At 54.4% G+C, this 16,531-nt stretch overlaps 1 protein-coding gene across 1 annotated transcript in view; it reads right to left on the minus strand.

Annotated features, from left to right (window-relative positions):
- Window positions 1-16,531, minus strand: part of FARP2 (FERM, ARH/RhoGEF and pleckstrin domain protein 2) — an 83,023-nt gene that overhangs the window by 13,419 nt on the left and 53,073 nt on the right. Inside the window, exons 14-17 of the mRNA XM_054570422.1 lie at window positions 11,242-11,417; window positions 6,686-6,775; window positions 6,181-6,314; window positions 5,696-5,777 (exon numbers count right to left, since the gene is read on the minus strand). Of these exons, the coding sequence (XP_054426397.1) occupies window positions 5,696-5,777; window positions 6,181-6,314; window positions 6,686-6,775; window positions 11,242-11,417 (482 nt within the window). The remainder of the gene's footprint in view (window positions 1-5,695; window positions 5,778-6,180; window positions 6,315-6,685; window positions 6,776-11,241; window positions 11,418-16,531) is intronic.

Here is a 16,531-nt window from a genome sequence, read left to right on the forward strand (position 1 = left end):
TTAATGTGAGAGAGAAACATCAATTGGTTGCCTCTTACTTGCACCCCAACATGGATACAAAACCTGCAACCCAGGCCTGTGCTCTGACTGGGAATCAAACTGGTGACCTTTCTGTTGGTGGGACGACACTGAGCTACATGCCAGGGCTTTCCCTCCACTTTACACGAAGACCTGAGGCCAAGAGGGCTGTACATGCCTCCTGTAGCCCAGAAAGTGAGCTCGGGGCAGGGAGCAAACATGCCCTGCCCCAGCTCTGCCTCAGACCTCAGACACGCTGCTCTACCTACACTCCAGAGTGCAGCAAAGCGGGTGTCGACCCAGTTTTCAGAGAGGGAATAATTACTCCTGACATTTTCGCAGCACAAATCCAAGTGTGCACATGTACGGATTTGGAGTGTTTCACAGTCACATTAAACTCAACTAGTCCTTACTGTCTAGAAGGTTTCTAACATTAAATGTTACAGATAACTTATGTGGTATAATCTGCTCAAACAGATTTACATATATCTTGATTTTAAATTTGTATAAGTACTTTTGGGATAGGTAAAACTTAATAACGAGCCACCTAGCTCAAAAAACCAAGTGTCAGGGTTAAAAATGGGGCTCTGAGCAGAATGGAGCTCTTAGGCAGGGTGATCTGAAGAGAAGCAAGCAACCCTGCAGGTCCCTCAGGTTTCTTGGCACGGACTGGGGCCTGGTGGGTGTCAGGATCTCGCAGGGTTGGGCCGAAGGTGGGAAGGGCCTGAGGTGGAGGTGGCAGCTGGCCTGGCGAGTGGGCACAACAGCAAGGGCGTGGGAATGTGGAGTGATGCAAGCAGCTGGGAGACGGAGGCAGAACTCGAGTCTCGGGACTGGATGCCAGAGCTTCCAGGACTGATGTGGGAACAGGGAAGGCCTATTCCAGGCCTGTTTAGCAAGAGGAGCACACTTGGGCAGTGAAAGCACCACCCACTGGTTCCAACACCTGTGATAACCTGTCCTGACGAGAAGACACTTTGCTTCCCCCACGGGACTGACCTGGGCTACCTAAAGTCACTCTTTTTGCACTTTCCTTGGCACATCTTCATGAAACTAGTGCCTCTGAGGAAAAACCCTGACAACAACAGCCTTGAAAGGCTCTGGGCAGCAGCTCCAGGCTGGCAAGCTCAGCAGGAACAGCAGCCACTGACCAGGGGCCAGCTGGGGGCCCGGGTCCCTGCGTGAATCACAGCTGGGCTTCAGGAGAGCCAGCCACAGCACACTCTTCCCCTCTGAGGCGGCCCTGAGGGTTACAGCTTCCTGAGGAGAAATATGCTCCGAGGGGTACACCGTCTGGAGGAGAAGGTTGTTGTGAGGAGAATGCTGCTCTTCTGAGGCGAAGGCCATCCGGAGGGGCTGCTGCTCTGAGGGAACAACTTCCTGAGGGTGATGCTCTCCTGACAAAAATGCTGTCATAAGGAGAACACTGTCTTGAAGGCAATGCTGTCTTGATGAAAAGAATTCTCTAAGGGGAATGCTGCTCTGAAGGGGCACTGCCCTGATATGTCACAGTCCTGATGAACATGGTACTTTGAACACTATTCTGAGAGAAAGGAGTTTCTGAGGAGGACACTGTACTACGGTGAACACTGCTCTGAGAGTGGAGCCATCCTGGGTGGACTGATGTCATGAAGGAACACTGTTCTGAGGGGAGCATGACTGTCCTGAGGCGGTTGCTATCTGAGGAAACAGCTGCCCTGAGGGTAACACTGTGCTGAAGGAAATGCTGTCCTGAAGGCAACATTGACCTAAGGGAAACACTGTCCTGAGGGAAATGCTGTCAGGGGAACGCTGTCCTGAAGGAAATGTTTTCTTGAGAGAACACTGTCCTGAGGGAAATGTGAGGTACATTGTCCTGAGGGTGACGTTGTCCTGAGGTAAATGTCTGACAGAAATGCTGTCCTGATGAGGACACTGTCCTGAAGGAAATGATTTCCTGAAGGGAACACTATCCTGAGAAATTGATCCTGAGGGGTACTCTGTCCTGAGGGAAATGCTGCTCTGAGGGGGATGCTGTCCTGAGAGAAATGCTGTCTTGAGGGAACTGCTGTTCTTTGGGGGAACACTGTCCTGAGGTGGTTGTTTTCTGAGGAAAAAGAAAAAGCTGCCCTGAGGGGAACACTGTCCTGAGGGAATTGCTGTCCTGTGGGGAACACTGTGCTGAAGGAAATGCTGTCCTAAAGGCGATGTTGACCTAAGGGAAACGCTGTCCTGAGGTAAAGGTAAATGCTGTCTGTAGGAAATGCTGTCCTGAGGGGAATGCTGTCCTGAAAGAAATGTGTTCCTGAGGGGAACACTGTCCTGAGGGAAATATCATCTTGAGGGGGAACACTGTCCAATGGGCTATGCTGTCCTGAGGGAAAATGTTTTGTGGGGAAAACTGTCCTGAGGGTGACGTTGTTCTGAGGGAAATGCTGTCTGAGGGGACCCTGCTCTGACAAATGTTTTGCTGAGGGAAATGCTGCCCTGATAGAAATGTCCTGACTAGGCCCTGTACTGAGGGAGATGGTGTCCTGAGGGGAACATTGTCCTGAGGTAAATGCTGCCTGAGGAAATGCTGTCCTGAGGGTGACACTATCCTGAGGGAAATGTTTTTCTGAGGGGAACAATGCCTGAGGGAAATGCTGTCTTGCAGAGAACACCGTCCGGAGGGTGACATGGTCTTGAGGGAAATGTCCTGAGGGGCACACTATACTGAAGGAAATGTTTTCCTGAAGGGAACACTGTCCTGAGGGAAATGCTGTCATGAGCAAAACGCTGTCATGAATTAACAGCTGTCCTGACAGGAACACTGTCATAGAAAGATGCTGTCCTGAGGGGAAACTGTCCTGAGGAGACGCTGTCCTGAGGGAAATGATGTCCTGATGGGAACACTGTCTTGAGGGAAATGTTCTCCTGTGTGGAACACTGTCCCGAAGGAAATGTTTTCCTGAGGGGAACACTCTCCTGACAGAAATGCTGTCCTGAGGGCAACCTTGTCTGGAGAGGGACGGTCTCCTAAGGAGAAACTGTCTTGAGAAAGATGCTGTCCTGAGGTAAATGCTGCCTGAAGGAAATGCTGTCCTGAGGGGGGGACACTGTCCTGAAGGAAATGTTTTCTTTAGGGGAACTCTGTCCTAAGGAAATGCCATTTTGTGTGGAACACTGTCCTGAGGGAAAAATCTGTCCTGAGGGTAACAATGTCCTGAGGGAAATGCTATCCTGAGGGGAGCACTGTGCTGAAGGAAATGCTGTTCTGAGGGTGACACTATCTTAAGGAAAATGCTCTCCTGAGGTAAATGCTGTCTGAGAGAAATGCTGTCCAGAGGGAAACACTGTCATGAGGGAGACGCTGTCTGAAGGAAATGCTGTCCTTAGGGGAACACTGTTCTGAGGGCAACGTTGTCCTGAGGGAAACGCTGTCCTGAGGGGAACAATGTCCTGTCCTGATGGTGAGTCTGTCTGAGGGTAATGCTGTCCTGAAGTAAATGCTCTCCTGAGAGGGACGCTGTCCTGAAGGAAATGTTTTCTGAAGGGTACACTGTCCTGAGGGAAACGCTTTCCTGAGGGGAACAATGTCCTGAAGGAAATGCTGTCTTAAAGGGAACACTGTCCTGAGGGAAACACTGCCATGAGGGGGATGCTGTCCTCAGGGAAACACTGTCCTGAGGAGACTGTCTTGAGGGAGATGCTGTCTTGTGGGGAACACTGTCCTGATGGCAATGCTGCCCTGACCAGAAAGCTGTCGTGAGGGAAATGCTGATCTGAGGGGTACAGTATCTTGAGGGAGACGCTGTCCTGAAGAGAAACTGTCTTGAGGGAGACATTGTCCAGAGTGGGACCCTGTCCTGAAGGAAATGTTTTCCTGAGGGGAACACTGTCCTAAGGGCAACTCTGTCTAAGGGAAACGCTGTCCTGAGGGAAATGCTGATACGAGGGAGATACTGTCCTGAAGGAATGCTGTCCTCAGGGGAAAGCTGCCCTGAGGGAGATGCTATTCTGAGGGAAATACCGATGGGAGGGAAACACTGTCCTGAGGTAAAAGCTGTCCTGAAGACAAAGTGTACTGAGAGAGACACTGTCCTGAGGGAGATACTATCATGAAGGAAATGTTTTCCTGAGGGGAATGCTGTCCTGAGGAAAATCCTGTCCTGAGGGGAACAGTGTTCTGAAGGAAATGCTGTCCTGAGGGGAATACTGTCCTAAAGCGGTTGGCTTTCTGAGGAAAAAGCTGTCCTGAGCATAACACTGTCCTGAGGTAAATGCTATCTGTAAGAAATGCTATCCTGAGGGGGATACTGTCCTGAAGGAAATGTTTTCCAGACGGAAATACTCTCCTGAGGGAAATGCTGTGTTGTGGGGAGCAGTCCTGAGGGTGAATGAGGGAAATGGTGTCCTTAGGGGAACACTGTCCTGATGGGGAGTCTCTTTGAGGGTAATGCTGTCCTGAAGTAAATGCTCTTCTGAGAGGAACCCTGCCCTCAAGGGAAACATTGTCCTGAGGTAAATGCTGTCCTGAGGGGAACACTGTCCTGAGGGAGACACTGTCCTGACTGTAGAGCTGTCGTCAGGGAAATGCTGATCTGAGGGGAACAATGTCCTGAAGGAAATGTTATCCTAAAGAAAACACTGTTCTGAGGGGATCGCTGTCTTGAGGGGGACTCCGCCCTGAGGGGAACAATGTACTGAAAGAAGTGCTGTCCTGAGGGGAACACTTTCCTGAGGGAGGTGCTATCTAGATTGAAACACTTTCATGAGGTAAAAGCTGTCTTGAGGGGAACACTGTCCTGAGGAGACTGTCTTGAGATGCTGTCTTTAGGTAGATGCTGTCTTTAGGTAAATGCTGTCCTGAGTGGGTCCCTGTCCTGAAGAAAATGTTTTCCTTATGGGAACACTGTCCTGAGGAAAATGCTGTCTTGTGGGGAACATTGCCCTGAGGACAATGCTTTCTAAGGAAAATACTGTCCTGAAGGAAATGCTGTTTGTAGGAAATGTTGTTATGAGGGGGATACTGTCCTGAAGGAAATGCTGTCTTGAGAGGAACACTGTCCTGAGGGAAATGCTGTTCTGAATGAAACACTGTCCTAAGGGGAACCCTACCCTAAGTGGGATGCTATCCTGAGGGAAATAGTGTCCAGAAGGAAACACTCTCCTGAGGGAGATGCTGTTCTGAGGAAAACATTGTCCTGTGGGAAATTCTGTTTTGTGGGGGACACTGTCCTGAGGGAAATGGTGTCCTGAGGAGGATACTGTCCCGAGGGAAATGCTGTCCTGAGGGGAAACTGTCCTGAGGTTAATGCTTTCCTGAGATAATGCTGTCACGAAGGGAAACTGTCCAGGGGGTACAGCATGTACACTGTCCTGAGGAATTGCTGCCCTGAAGGGAACACTGCCTTGAGGGAAATGCTCTCCTGAGTGGAACGCTGTCCTGAAGGAAATGTTTTCCTATGGGAAATACTGTCCTGAAAGAAATGGTGTCCTGAGGGGAACAATGTTCTAAGGGGGACGCTGTCTTCAGGGAAATGCTGTTCTGAGAGGGACACGTTCATGAGTGTGATGCTGTCCTGTGGGAAACACTCTCCTGAGGGGGACACTGTCTGAGTGGAACACTGTTTTGGAGCAAATGCTGTCCTGAGGGGTATACTGGTATTGCGCAGTCAGTTGCTGGGTCTACAGTTACCATATAAACACGTGCTACCTTTAACTGATGCATATTCCTGAGCAGGATGTCTCCAATTCTCTGATTATTGCCAGTGCCGATGGCAGTGGAAGGTCCTTCCCTGGAGTAGAGATGGATAAATATGATCAAAACTGGAGAAAGCTAAGGAGACTAACTGTGATGATCTAGGGTAACCAACTGTCGCAGTCACAGCCAGAACAGCAATGAGAGGCTTTGTGGCGGGAGGCCTGCACTTGACAGAAACCATCATTATGTGTTGGTCATTCTCTACAAGATAGTCATTGGGGAAAAACAGAATCATATACTTTTAACTCGTTTCATTCTTCTGAATACGATGAATAAAAGTGATTGTTGTATGTCTACTCCTCCCCACAAGTTTTAAAAATATACCTCAGTGAAATAACAGTTTTTGTGAATTAAGTTTCTGAGGGTGGGAAGTTCCTGAAAGCAGTGGTGGCAAAGGGGGAGGGGCTGCCATGGGCTGATGCATGGGCAGGTGTTACCAGAGTGCCAGCCGCTGCTCCACCTCTCGCAGGAAGCCTCTGTGGAACTCATAGATGGGGTCTATGTTGGAGAAGAGCAGGGTCATCAGGTCTGCAGGCATGGCATCCTCCTTGACTACTGCGCTGCGGAACCACTGCAGGAAGAGCTCGGTGTGACTAAGGGATCTCACCCCTGAGGGTCTGTGGCCACAGTACACCCAGCCCTGACCCTTGAGTCCCCATGAGGAGAGCTCACATCAGTGCTATGCTTGTCCTCTTGACTGGCCACCAAGTTTTTACAATATAAGAGAATAATTCTGGATGAAAAGCTTGAAATGGATACATTCCCAGTTTTACCTAATATCCTGATCTGACTTAGATATTCTTTAAGGCAAATATGTTTCACCAAACAAAATACATGTAGATCTTGTGATGACTGAGAGCTCTTAGGAGGGCTCTTCTGTCTTTGGTTTAGAGTTAAGAAGTGTTAAGAAAATCAAAGTAATAAAGTACTTAGTTTTCATACCACGGTAATAACTTCTAAATCCTTCAGGTATGTTCGTTCCGTAGCGAGAATCTCCTTTGCTATGAAATAGGCCTCATCCGCTCCTGGGCACTGCAAGAAGCACAGATAGTGAGCACGTGTCTGTCGGCCATGTCACTGATGTTCATAACACACACTTTCTTCTGCTCGTTAACATTGTCACGTGGTTTTCATCCACAATTCCTGAAAAGATTTCCTTCCGAGTAAAAACATAAGTCCAGTTGTAACTCCTTCATGTGTTTTTGTCGTTTTATGTTGTTTGAAAAAAGAATTGCTGTTCAAACATAAACGTATATTATTACTGGTTTTGTGATGAAACGATTGTCCAGCCATCACTGCCAAGACTGTAGCTGGTTAACACACAGACACTTGAGTGTATATATGCACACATGCAGTTGTAAACGATTACGCCTAACTCACAAAAAGTCATTAAAACTGTCAAACAGTGTACAATCTAGCTGTGCCCTTTGTTAGAGCCCTGGGTGGCTGACACACTTAGAGGCAGATATGGCCCAGCTCTGGAGCTCTTAAATCCTCATCAGGGCCTCTGCCAGATGTGCAGATGCCAGCAGGCAAGTCAGTGAAGGTGCGACCCTCAGGAGCAGCAAGGCCTCCGCTGAGCCCCTAGGCCCCCCACACCCAGCACCCAGCTCTCAGTGTTCTTGCTTGGCGGCCCCTTCTCCATCCTTCCCCAGCTGGAAGACAGCGGCCCTGCTCTGTCCCCATGTGTTGGCGTGGCTGCCGCTCCATCAGGCTGAGGACTTCAGAGGTTGACTGTCCCCATGTCTGCCACGCAAACACCTGAGATGCATGTGCCAGAGGCACATGGGATAGGCCCAGGAACGTAGGTCCCTGTCCTGGAGCTGATGGCAAGAGGCATGGCACAGGCTAATGGGGACGCCACCCAGCACAGCAGGGAACCGCTCTGGACACAAGGCAGAGCAGGATGGGGTGGGGCCGCCGCAGCCTCTAGAGCAGGGCTGCCCCACATTTTGGCCTCTCTGGGCTGCACTGGAAGAAGAGCTGTCTTGGTCCACACATGAAAAATGTTGCAACACATAATCACACAATAGTCTGATGACGTTTGAATTTATGATTTTGTGCTGTGCAGCAGTGACAGCCACCCTGGGCTGCATGCGGCCCGCGGGCCGCAAGTGGGACATCCCTGCACTGGAGAGCAGACATGCTGCCTGTGGAGAGGCTGGCGCTGGAGGCGCCGTAATGGGAGATGGGTCAAAGGTCAAGGACAAGGTGGGTACAAAGTGGGCAAGCTGGTTACTGGCAGGAACACAGGTCTTGGGGTGGTGCAAGCTGGGAGGGCCCAGCTCCTCAGGAGGCCTCCTTCTGCCCGGGCTTGGCAACAGGGGAAGAAGTGGCAGGACGGGGAGAGGGGGCCCTGGGAACTCTCAGGGTCAAGTTCTGGTATGGGTGGAGGCTCGAGGGAGCAACGAGGCAAGGAGGACTGCGGCTTTGGGCCCAAGCCAAGGGAAAGAGCTGCTGAGCCCAGGGAGGGGTGTGTGTGGGGGAGGAGTAGGGGTCTGGTTGGCGCGTGGGGAGTCGATGTGCTTTAGCTTAGACGCCAGGGAGAAGCAAGTTGGCGTGGGGGTCTGCCGCTAAGAAGGGGAGGCTGCGCCTGAGGCTGACACTGGGGGGCCCACATTTTCTTCCCTGTGACCCCTCCCCTAGATGAAATGCAGGAGAGGCGACCACAAAGGCAAGGTCTTCTCGGGCACGGCCCTCTCGGCCCCCAGGGACAGCCCCTGTGCCCAGCGCCCTTCAGAGCCCACGTCCTGCCGTCTTCCCACATCGGCTCTTCCCCAGTGATTGGCTCAGTGGGAGCTGCCGCGTGAGCCTGCTCTGCGGCCGCGGGTGCTCTGTCCTGGCAGCCGCTCCCCCGAGTCCCGAGGCCTGGTCCCCAGGGCTCTGGCTCTCTTCTCCACAGAGCAACACGGTCACCTTTTCATTTTTTCTTTTTTTTGGCTTCATGCCATTTAAAAAATTGCCTTTTTTCAAATTCAAATTGAGTAAGACCTCTTTAAGGTGCTGTATCTCCACCTGAATGTGACGTGCCCAGTGAGCTCTGTGGGTTCAGAGCTGCCCTGAGAGGCCCACGTTCACAGTCCAGGAGGCTGGGCCTCTTGTGGCCAGACCGCCTGGACGCCCAAGCCTGTAATGGCTGGCCTGGGGCTCCCTGACCGCCGCACTTGGCCCGGGGTCCTGCTCTAACCCCGCGTACCAGCCAAGGAAACAGGTCACGGGAGGTTCCAGACCAGGCCCTCCCCTGCGGGGGGAGGCGTTCGAAAACCAGCACATCACTGATGGGGTCACGGCAGCCTTGAAGGCGCCACCAGGTGGCGATGCCAGGAGTGGACAGCCTGTCTGTGGGCCTGGGCTGGCTCGTTTCCGGCACAAAGAAAACTCAGAGGAAACTCTCAGTGGAGAGAAGGCAAAGTGGCCCACCCACACCTCTGCCTCGGCCAGGCTGGATGGCCAAAGGGGATGCCGGGAGGGGACCGTGCTTTCTGCCGACACCTGCCACCTGTCTCTGAAGAGAGCAGCCGAGAGCCCGAGTATGGTGCCCTGGCTGGTTCCCTCAGCCTCACACCTGCACCTGGAAGAAACACTGGCCACCTTCAGCTTCCGTACGTTTCAAATGTTTTTGGTCCTCACCAACTTCTATTAGAAAGGAGGAGAAACAGTGCAGTGAGTGAGAGATGCCGGCAACGAGGGGGTTCTGGGAACCAGCCTCAGGCATGTTCCCGAGGGGCAGGCGCCTGGGGGCGGGGTCGCGGCCCCACCTCTCCACACAGATGAACAGCCAGACACACATGCCCCGGGCACACCCAGGGGCTGAGGAACGCAGGGGCTGCCCAGGGGCTGTGGGAGTGGGGGGGGGGCATCAGAAGATCTCGGGGGCTGGGGCTTTGCTGGGGACGCTGATTCACCAAGGCAGCGCAGAGCACAGCGGGCCCTTTGCCTGCATGCGCACACGTGCTCAGCGCCGGCCCCTGGGCTGGCCCAGGGGGCAGAGGTGCAGGAAGTGCCGCCCCGGCAGCCCACCATGCTCCACCCCGGCTGTTACACGTAGCCGGGCACACGTGGCACCGCAGCCCCGCAGGGCGGGACATCAGGGGGCCCGGGCGGGGCCCCGCTCTGGGAGGTGCGGGCACTGTGACGACCAGGTCTGGATAACGAAGGCCACGGCCACCCGCCATCAGCCCAGTTAACCCTCAGGGGTCAGGCATCCCCACGGAACCACCTGAAGGTCAACGACCGTGCTCACACAGAAAGTAACACAGTAAAATTCCATGTTTTAAACAGTTTTCCTCCAAGCCCTTTTAGTCACGGCACGGAAGCAGCGTGGCTGAGATGGAGGAGGCCGCCGTCCGCAGGGCCCTGACCACCAGGGTAGCCCTCGGCGGGAGGCCAGCCGGCACCCACCCTCAACCACGGCGGGCCTTCCCTCTGGGGCTGCCGTCCCGGAAGCGGGCCCAGGGGACCCGGCACAAGGACAGGAGTCTGCCCGAGGCTGCCCGTCCTGGGAGGGTGCGGCTGCTGAGGGACCCCACGGGTCGGGCCCAGGCGGCCCTGGCCCAGCATGCTCTCTGGCCAGCTCAGGAGGAAACACACGGGGTGCTAAGGTGGCCGTGGCGACAGCTGCCGGCAGGACAGACGGCTGCGCGGCGGGGGCCCCCGCCTGGGCCCGGCCCAGCTTCCTGCAGGTTTGTGTCCCAGGGGCCTCTGTGCTGTGCAGGGGACAGACAGGTGGCTCCTGGCTTTCCCCTCTCCGTGGCCCCCAGGGCCCACTCAGTCCACAGCTCTTTAGTTCAACCACTGTCTTCCCCAAACGTCCAATTCCCCGACTCTCTGTCCCTCGTCATGTGCCCCCTCCCACACCTCCTCGCCCTGCCCGCCTCGACCACGGCACAGCCCGGCCGGAGGCCAGAGCCACGGGGCCGCCGCCTCTGGCCATGGCCTTGTCCTCGGGCTCGCGCTCGGCCCGGCCCCGCAGCCCGTGCCCCGCTCTCACCCCTGACTGCAGACAGAACCTGCCAGGGGTCACCTCCACCTTCCACCCTGAACCCACCCCCGTGCACCCCTCCCCTGGCAACAACACTCCAGGGCACCCCTCCGGCACCCGCTCGGCCATCAGCCCCCGAGCCTCCCCTGGCCCCAGACCAGACGGGTCCCCAGCAAACCCTCCCTGCGCGCCACACTCTTCGCAGTTACTGGGGTGGGGGCTCCCCCAGGGCCTGCCCACTCCCGCCAGGTCCCCAGGACCCGGCCCCGCACTTGGGGCGCACTGGCCAGGCTCCCCTTCAGAGGTCCCGGAGTCCCTGAAAGCGACAGGAGGGTTTCAGGAGTGATTTCTCTAGGGAGGCCAGCCCACTGCGTCCTTCTGCCCGCAGGCCCTGGGCAGGCGGGCGTGTGTGTGCCCAGAGCCCCCGCCCCGCCCCACCCCCGGCTTCCCGGCCCAAAAAGGAGTCTACAAACCCAGGCCCACCAGCGTCACGCCTGCTGCTCGGGGCAGTGCCCACCTTGCGTTCCGGCTCCTCATCGTCCATCCTGGTTCCGCCAGCGTCGCTAAGGCCGGGGCTCAGGAGCGGGAAGGAGCCCTGCCCAGTGGGGCCCAGAGTCACCTGAAACGTGGGGCTCAGGCTCAGTGGGCTCTTCGGGGTGGAGGGCGGAGGCTGAGGGCTGTCCACGGCAAGGCCTGGAATTGAACGGGGTGGGGGACGGGGCGAGACATGAGAAAGGGCCGGGATGCAGGCTGGACACCACGCTTCTTACCAGGCCCTAGCTGGCACCAGCCTTAGGCCGGCACTGCCGCCAGGCACTTTCTGGAGAGTGTAAATAAGCCGCTACCACATGCAATTCTCAAGGCGACAATTCTCTTCCACAGACACCAACCGCAGGCATCTGGGCCCCCGGGGCTCTGTGGTCCAAGGGGTTTCTCTTTGCTCTGGAGAGGATGTGGCTGATAACATCAGCTGCCTCAGAGGCGGGAGAGAGCGGGGAGGGGCACCCCTGTGTGTGCGCTGGAGACTATCAAACCCATGCTAACAAGTCTGGAAAAGATGTTTATTGTTATGCCAAACTTGGGAATCATTGATTAAAAAACCGGATCACATAAAATTACAACTAACTATATACTGTTTTCTACTTCCTTGAATTTTTCATTAATGAAGACTTGTTTTTCTAGAATTATACCACAAAAGTAATTCTTATTTTTTTCCCCCTTCTTAAAATAATGTTTGCTTTTGACTAGTCAGAAGCCAAAATTCTGGCCTTGTTCTAAGGAGGCTGATGATGATACACTCGATCCCACAGTGTGTAGTAAATTCTCGTCAAAGGTTTATTTCTAATGTTTGTGAGAAATCAGTAACTATTAAATGTCAAATTTTAAAGCTGCCATTAAAGCAGAGTTTTAAGAAGTTTAACTGCTGTTTAAAAGCTCCTTAAGACAGAAATTTACCTCAGGTTTCCAAGTATACAGGGTTTTAACGCCCAAACTCCCGTTATTGCTGACTGGGATTTGGTCGGCTTGCAAGATGCCGGACTAGAAGTAGCCTGATTCCAGCCCGGGGTGCTGCTCACTCGCCAAGGCAGCTTCAGAGCAGGACCCCCCAGCGTGCTCCCCGGAGAGGCCACACGCAGTCGGCCACAGCGACCAGTTTATAAGCCAGAGCTGGGCCGACGCCGCCTGAACCGTGCAAGTGTGCGGGCAGGCTGGCGCGGAGCACGTCTGGGAACGCCCAGCGCGCCTGCTCCCTGCTCCCTTCTCCCTTGATGGGCAGCGGCAACTGAGCGAGAGTCAGGCAGCCCTCTGGCAGCGGGCCGGCGGGGTCCCTATTTTCACATTGACAAATCGGGAGCTCAGATGCCACTGAGGTGCTTCTGAAGATGAGCTACCAACGTTAGGACAGCAGCTTCCTCCGGAATTTCTCATGACCAACACATTGAAAATGTTCTAAAATACCCACTCACATTAGAAAACCTGGGTAAGATAGGAAATGATCAACCACCAGTTTATTAGAATTGGCTTTTATTGAATATTTAAAACATGCTAAGCAACCCTAAAGTAACATAAAATTTCTCCACCCCTCCTCCCACCCCAAGCCGGGTGGACTCTGTTGGTTCTGAAGGCCCAAAACCCAGCACTGCCCCCCGACCCAGGAGAGTCTGTGTCCAGAGACGAGCTACTTAGGATTTGGCTTCAAAATCCTTTTTGTCCCTGATAAGCCCAAAATTGCATGAGATACCCCAACATATTGAAAATTTAGGAGAAAGTCTAGAAATGACTAATAGCATATCTATTTATTCTTCACAATTGTTCCAGATGTGAGAGCCCAGATGTCTGACACTCACTGGTCATGAAAGAAGTTACAAGGTCACTGCTGTGTCCTGTGTCTTCCTACACCTCCCTCGGGGATGGGCAGTCCCACAGCAACGTACTGTGGATGGTTCACCAAAAACCTGCTGCAAAACTTGACTTAATTTTCTGAAAGCAGAAAGTGCAGGCGGAGGAGGCGGAGTGCCCGCGGACAGAAGCACGCGTGGCGGGCTCCCCGCTGGGTCGGCCGGTGCGGCCGGGAAAGCCGTCGGCCTGCAGGACGCAGCGCCCGGCCGCCAGCCCCTCAGTGACAAACGCGGGGAAGAGAGGAAGCCCCTTCAGGGCAGGCTGCTCACATGGGAGGTTAAGAGTCACCGTCTGATGTTAGCGTTGTCAGTTCCTATTATTTCACAAAGATGGTCCACGGACAGTTTAGTGAACAGATTAAAAAGTAGCACAAACTGCCATTAAACATTTGTTTTTATTAAATCTGTCAGCTACAGCACCATGCTATACATCATACCTCCTTCAAAATCTGTAAACAGAAATCCTACAAGACAAAGCCAACAAATCTGTGGGGAGATGTTTTCTCAAGCAAGCGGCTCATGGACATCCAGGCCGCCTGAGTGTGCGCCCCGTGTCCCCACCGCTATCTGGTGTGGCCAGTCTTGCTATGGCGTGTGGGTCACTAAGGCACGCCGTGCTCGGAGGAACAGGCGTGGGCCGTGGCTCGACGGGCGTCCCTCCAGAAGGGAAGCCGCTGTGGCCCAGCCCCGCCATCACGCTGCCTCAGAAAGTCCCGCCCCCGTCCTCTGCACACGTGGGAGCACACAGGTAAAAGACAGACGTTCTCATAATTTTTAAAATGCTAAATGTCACGTTTCAGGTGGCGCAGGGTGTGTTTGGCCTTAACTGGAGTGCAGAACTAATCTGAAATATTTGTAAAAACAGACTCGTGTCTGTCTGAGGCCCTGGCCCGAACGAGGGGCAGGAGAGTCAGCGCTGTTCTGAGTTACCGGCATCCCTGCCACGGAATCCACTGAGATCCAGCGCGGCGTCAAGGACGACTGAGCCCTTCAGCTGTGGACAGGGTATTTTCGGAAACTGTTCAGTTTTCAAACTCAAGCTCTGAAGCGACAGACACACGTGGCGGCTGTTTCACGGAGCTCTGGCTACTGCTGGGGTGGGTCGGCTGCCCGCCTGCTCACAGGCAGGCTCCGTTCGCAAAGCTGCAAGTTCCACACACACGTTTAAACTCCATTTCAAACGGTCAGCAGTAAGCGCCTCTGGCAGCTGATTTTCTTTGTGGCATTGACTAGTTCCAAACATTTCTGAATGTCCATCTTATAATTTTTGGAATGTCATTTCAGAAAGCACAGCATCGTACTCTTGTGCTTACCTTCACTTCCCTCCTCTAACTAGGTGATGAAAGACCAACGTCCCACTTAAGAGGTTAAGCTTACTTTTACTTCACGCCTTTATATCCTCTTCTTCAAATCTCTGTAATGAGTAATCTTGAAAAATCCTGCCTAACAGTGGAGGAGGGATCAGCTCCAGTTTGGGAGGTTCGGGTCCAGGTAGGAGGTTCACTCGACGGGAAGGGGTGGGGGCTGGCAGTCCCTCCAGCTGGGACAGCGGCTTGTTGATCCCATAAGGGAAGGCAAAGGCCGGCTTGTCCAGAGGATCCTGGTAACGGCGAGCTTGCCGCTGAGTTAGCACAAAATTGTCTTGGGCTCCATTTTTGGGCTCCATGTCCCGAGTCACGCTACACGAACCAGGCTCAAAGACAAAAGGGGGTGGGACAAATGCGGCCCCCGAGGGCACTCCCCTTGGCTCATGTCAGACCACGGCCCCCGCTCCCTCCCGTCGGCTCCCTGCTCCTCTTCTCCCTCTACAGCGGCAGGGGACGCCTGACACAGGCCACGGCCCCTCCGCGGGGGGCGCCCATGAGCTCGGAGCATGCCAGCAGCGGGCCCACGCGGCAGCTGAGGACGTGGCTGCGGCGACCCGAAGTTCAGAGGGTGACAACATGCACAGTGCCCCCAAGAAACACTTTTCAGTTTTTTCTTTTGCTTTGTTCTAAATGATCGAGATTCTTGCGAAGAAAAACGGGAGCCCTAACCTACAACAGAGTGGTGTTCGGGGCCGCTGTCCGGGTTGAGCCTGCCGGGAGGGGTCTCCTCCGCACACGTGCACACACGGGCAGCCCAGGGAGCCCCGTGTCTCTGATCTCATAAACGACACCTTTTGTCTCGAACTTTGAGAAGCTGTGACTTAGGAATCCTCTGAACTACTGGATGGGTGACGACAAGGTCCCCATAGCGAATGAACAATTCGCATAAACTGAAGGTCACTTGAACTAAGGCGCAAACATGGAGGCTGCACAACGCCAGCCCCCAGCACGCACGGCAACGCCTCTGAGCGGTTTCTGGAACCTGCCCCGTCACACACAGCCTGTGCGAGGACCCGCTCGCCATGTGCCCTCTCCAGCCCCGAGCCGGGGCCCTGGTGGCGGTGTCTGCAGCCCGGGAGCAGGGCCAGCCAATGTGGGGAGGGGCTGACCTGCTGTGACTCACCACCCTCGTCCCCAATGGGGGAGTGACCGCCCACCCAGGGTCCTGGGGAGTCGGTGCCCACGGGCGCTTTCCTACAGGGCACCACTGCCGCCCAGCCTCAGTGCGGCGCCTCCTAGGCCCTGGGGCACTGGCCCCTTGAAGTCCAGGGAGAAGACTGCGCCCCCCTAGCGCCCCCCCACCCCATGTCTGCGCTGCTCCAAGGCCGGGAGGGGCCTGCTCTCCCAAGGCTCCCTGAGGAGGTGGGCTGGGAGCATCGCCAAGCCCAGGACCCACGTGGGGCCCGAGAGCGGGGATGGCCGCAGGGAGGCAGCAGAGCGCGCGCTGGCCGAGCAGAAACCTGCTCAGAGCTGCAGGAAAGGCCGCCGGCCGCCTTCAGGTCCTCAGCGCCCACACCCGACACAGGCCGGCGCCGAGCTGGCGGCCTGTTTGCTGCCCAGAAGTCTATGATGTGAAAACATCAGGGAAGACGTCAAAAATCTGTGGCTGTTTCAGGGATTCATTTAACATGTGAAATAATCCTGAATTATGTAAATCAAAACTGTAATCAAGTAGAGGGAAGGAAAGAAAGAAAGCTAAAAGCCCATTTAAAAAGTCATAGTAAATATTTCCTTATTTTATTGCATAAACAATTAAAAAATTCTGAATTAGTACATATCTGCAGATTTATAAATGGCAATTTCAATAGAAAACAAGCTTTGTAAGTACCACAAACCAGGAAAAATAATGTCTCGTTAAAAAAAGAACAAGTTCAAAGTGGAACGAGATGCCGGTCCCTCTCCTCCCCACCCCCAAGGGGCCCGTGGACGCTCCCTGCACCGACAGCACCTCGCGCCGCCAGGCCCTGTATGGCGGGAGGCCTGATAAGCGGCTGCCGCAGCCCGCCCGCAGCGACACACTGTGCCTTCAGGACACGGGCCA

The sequence above is a fragment of the Pteronotus mesoamericanus genome, unplaced genomic scaffold, assembly GCF_021234165.1.
Source record: "Pteronotus mesoamericanus isolate MK-2021 breed Mesoamerican mustached bat unplaced genomic scaffold, CSHL_Meso_final contig_203, whole genome shotgun sequence".
Classification (NCBI taxonomy): domain Eukaryota; kingdom Metazoa; phylum Chordata; class Mammalia; order Chiroptera; family Mormoopidae; genus Pteronotus; species Pteronotus mesoamericanus.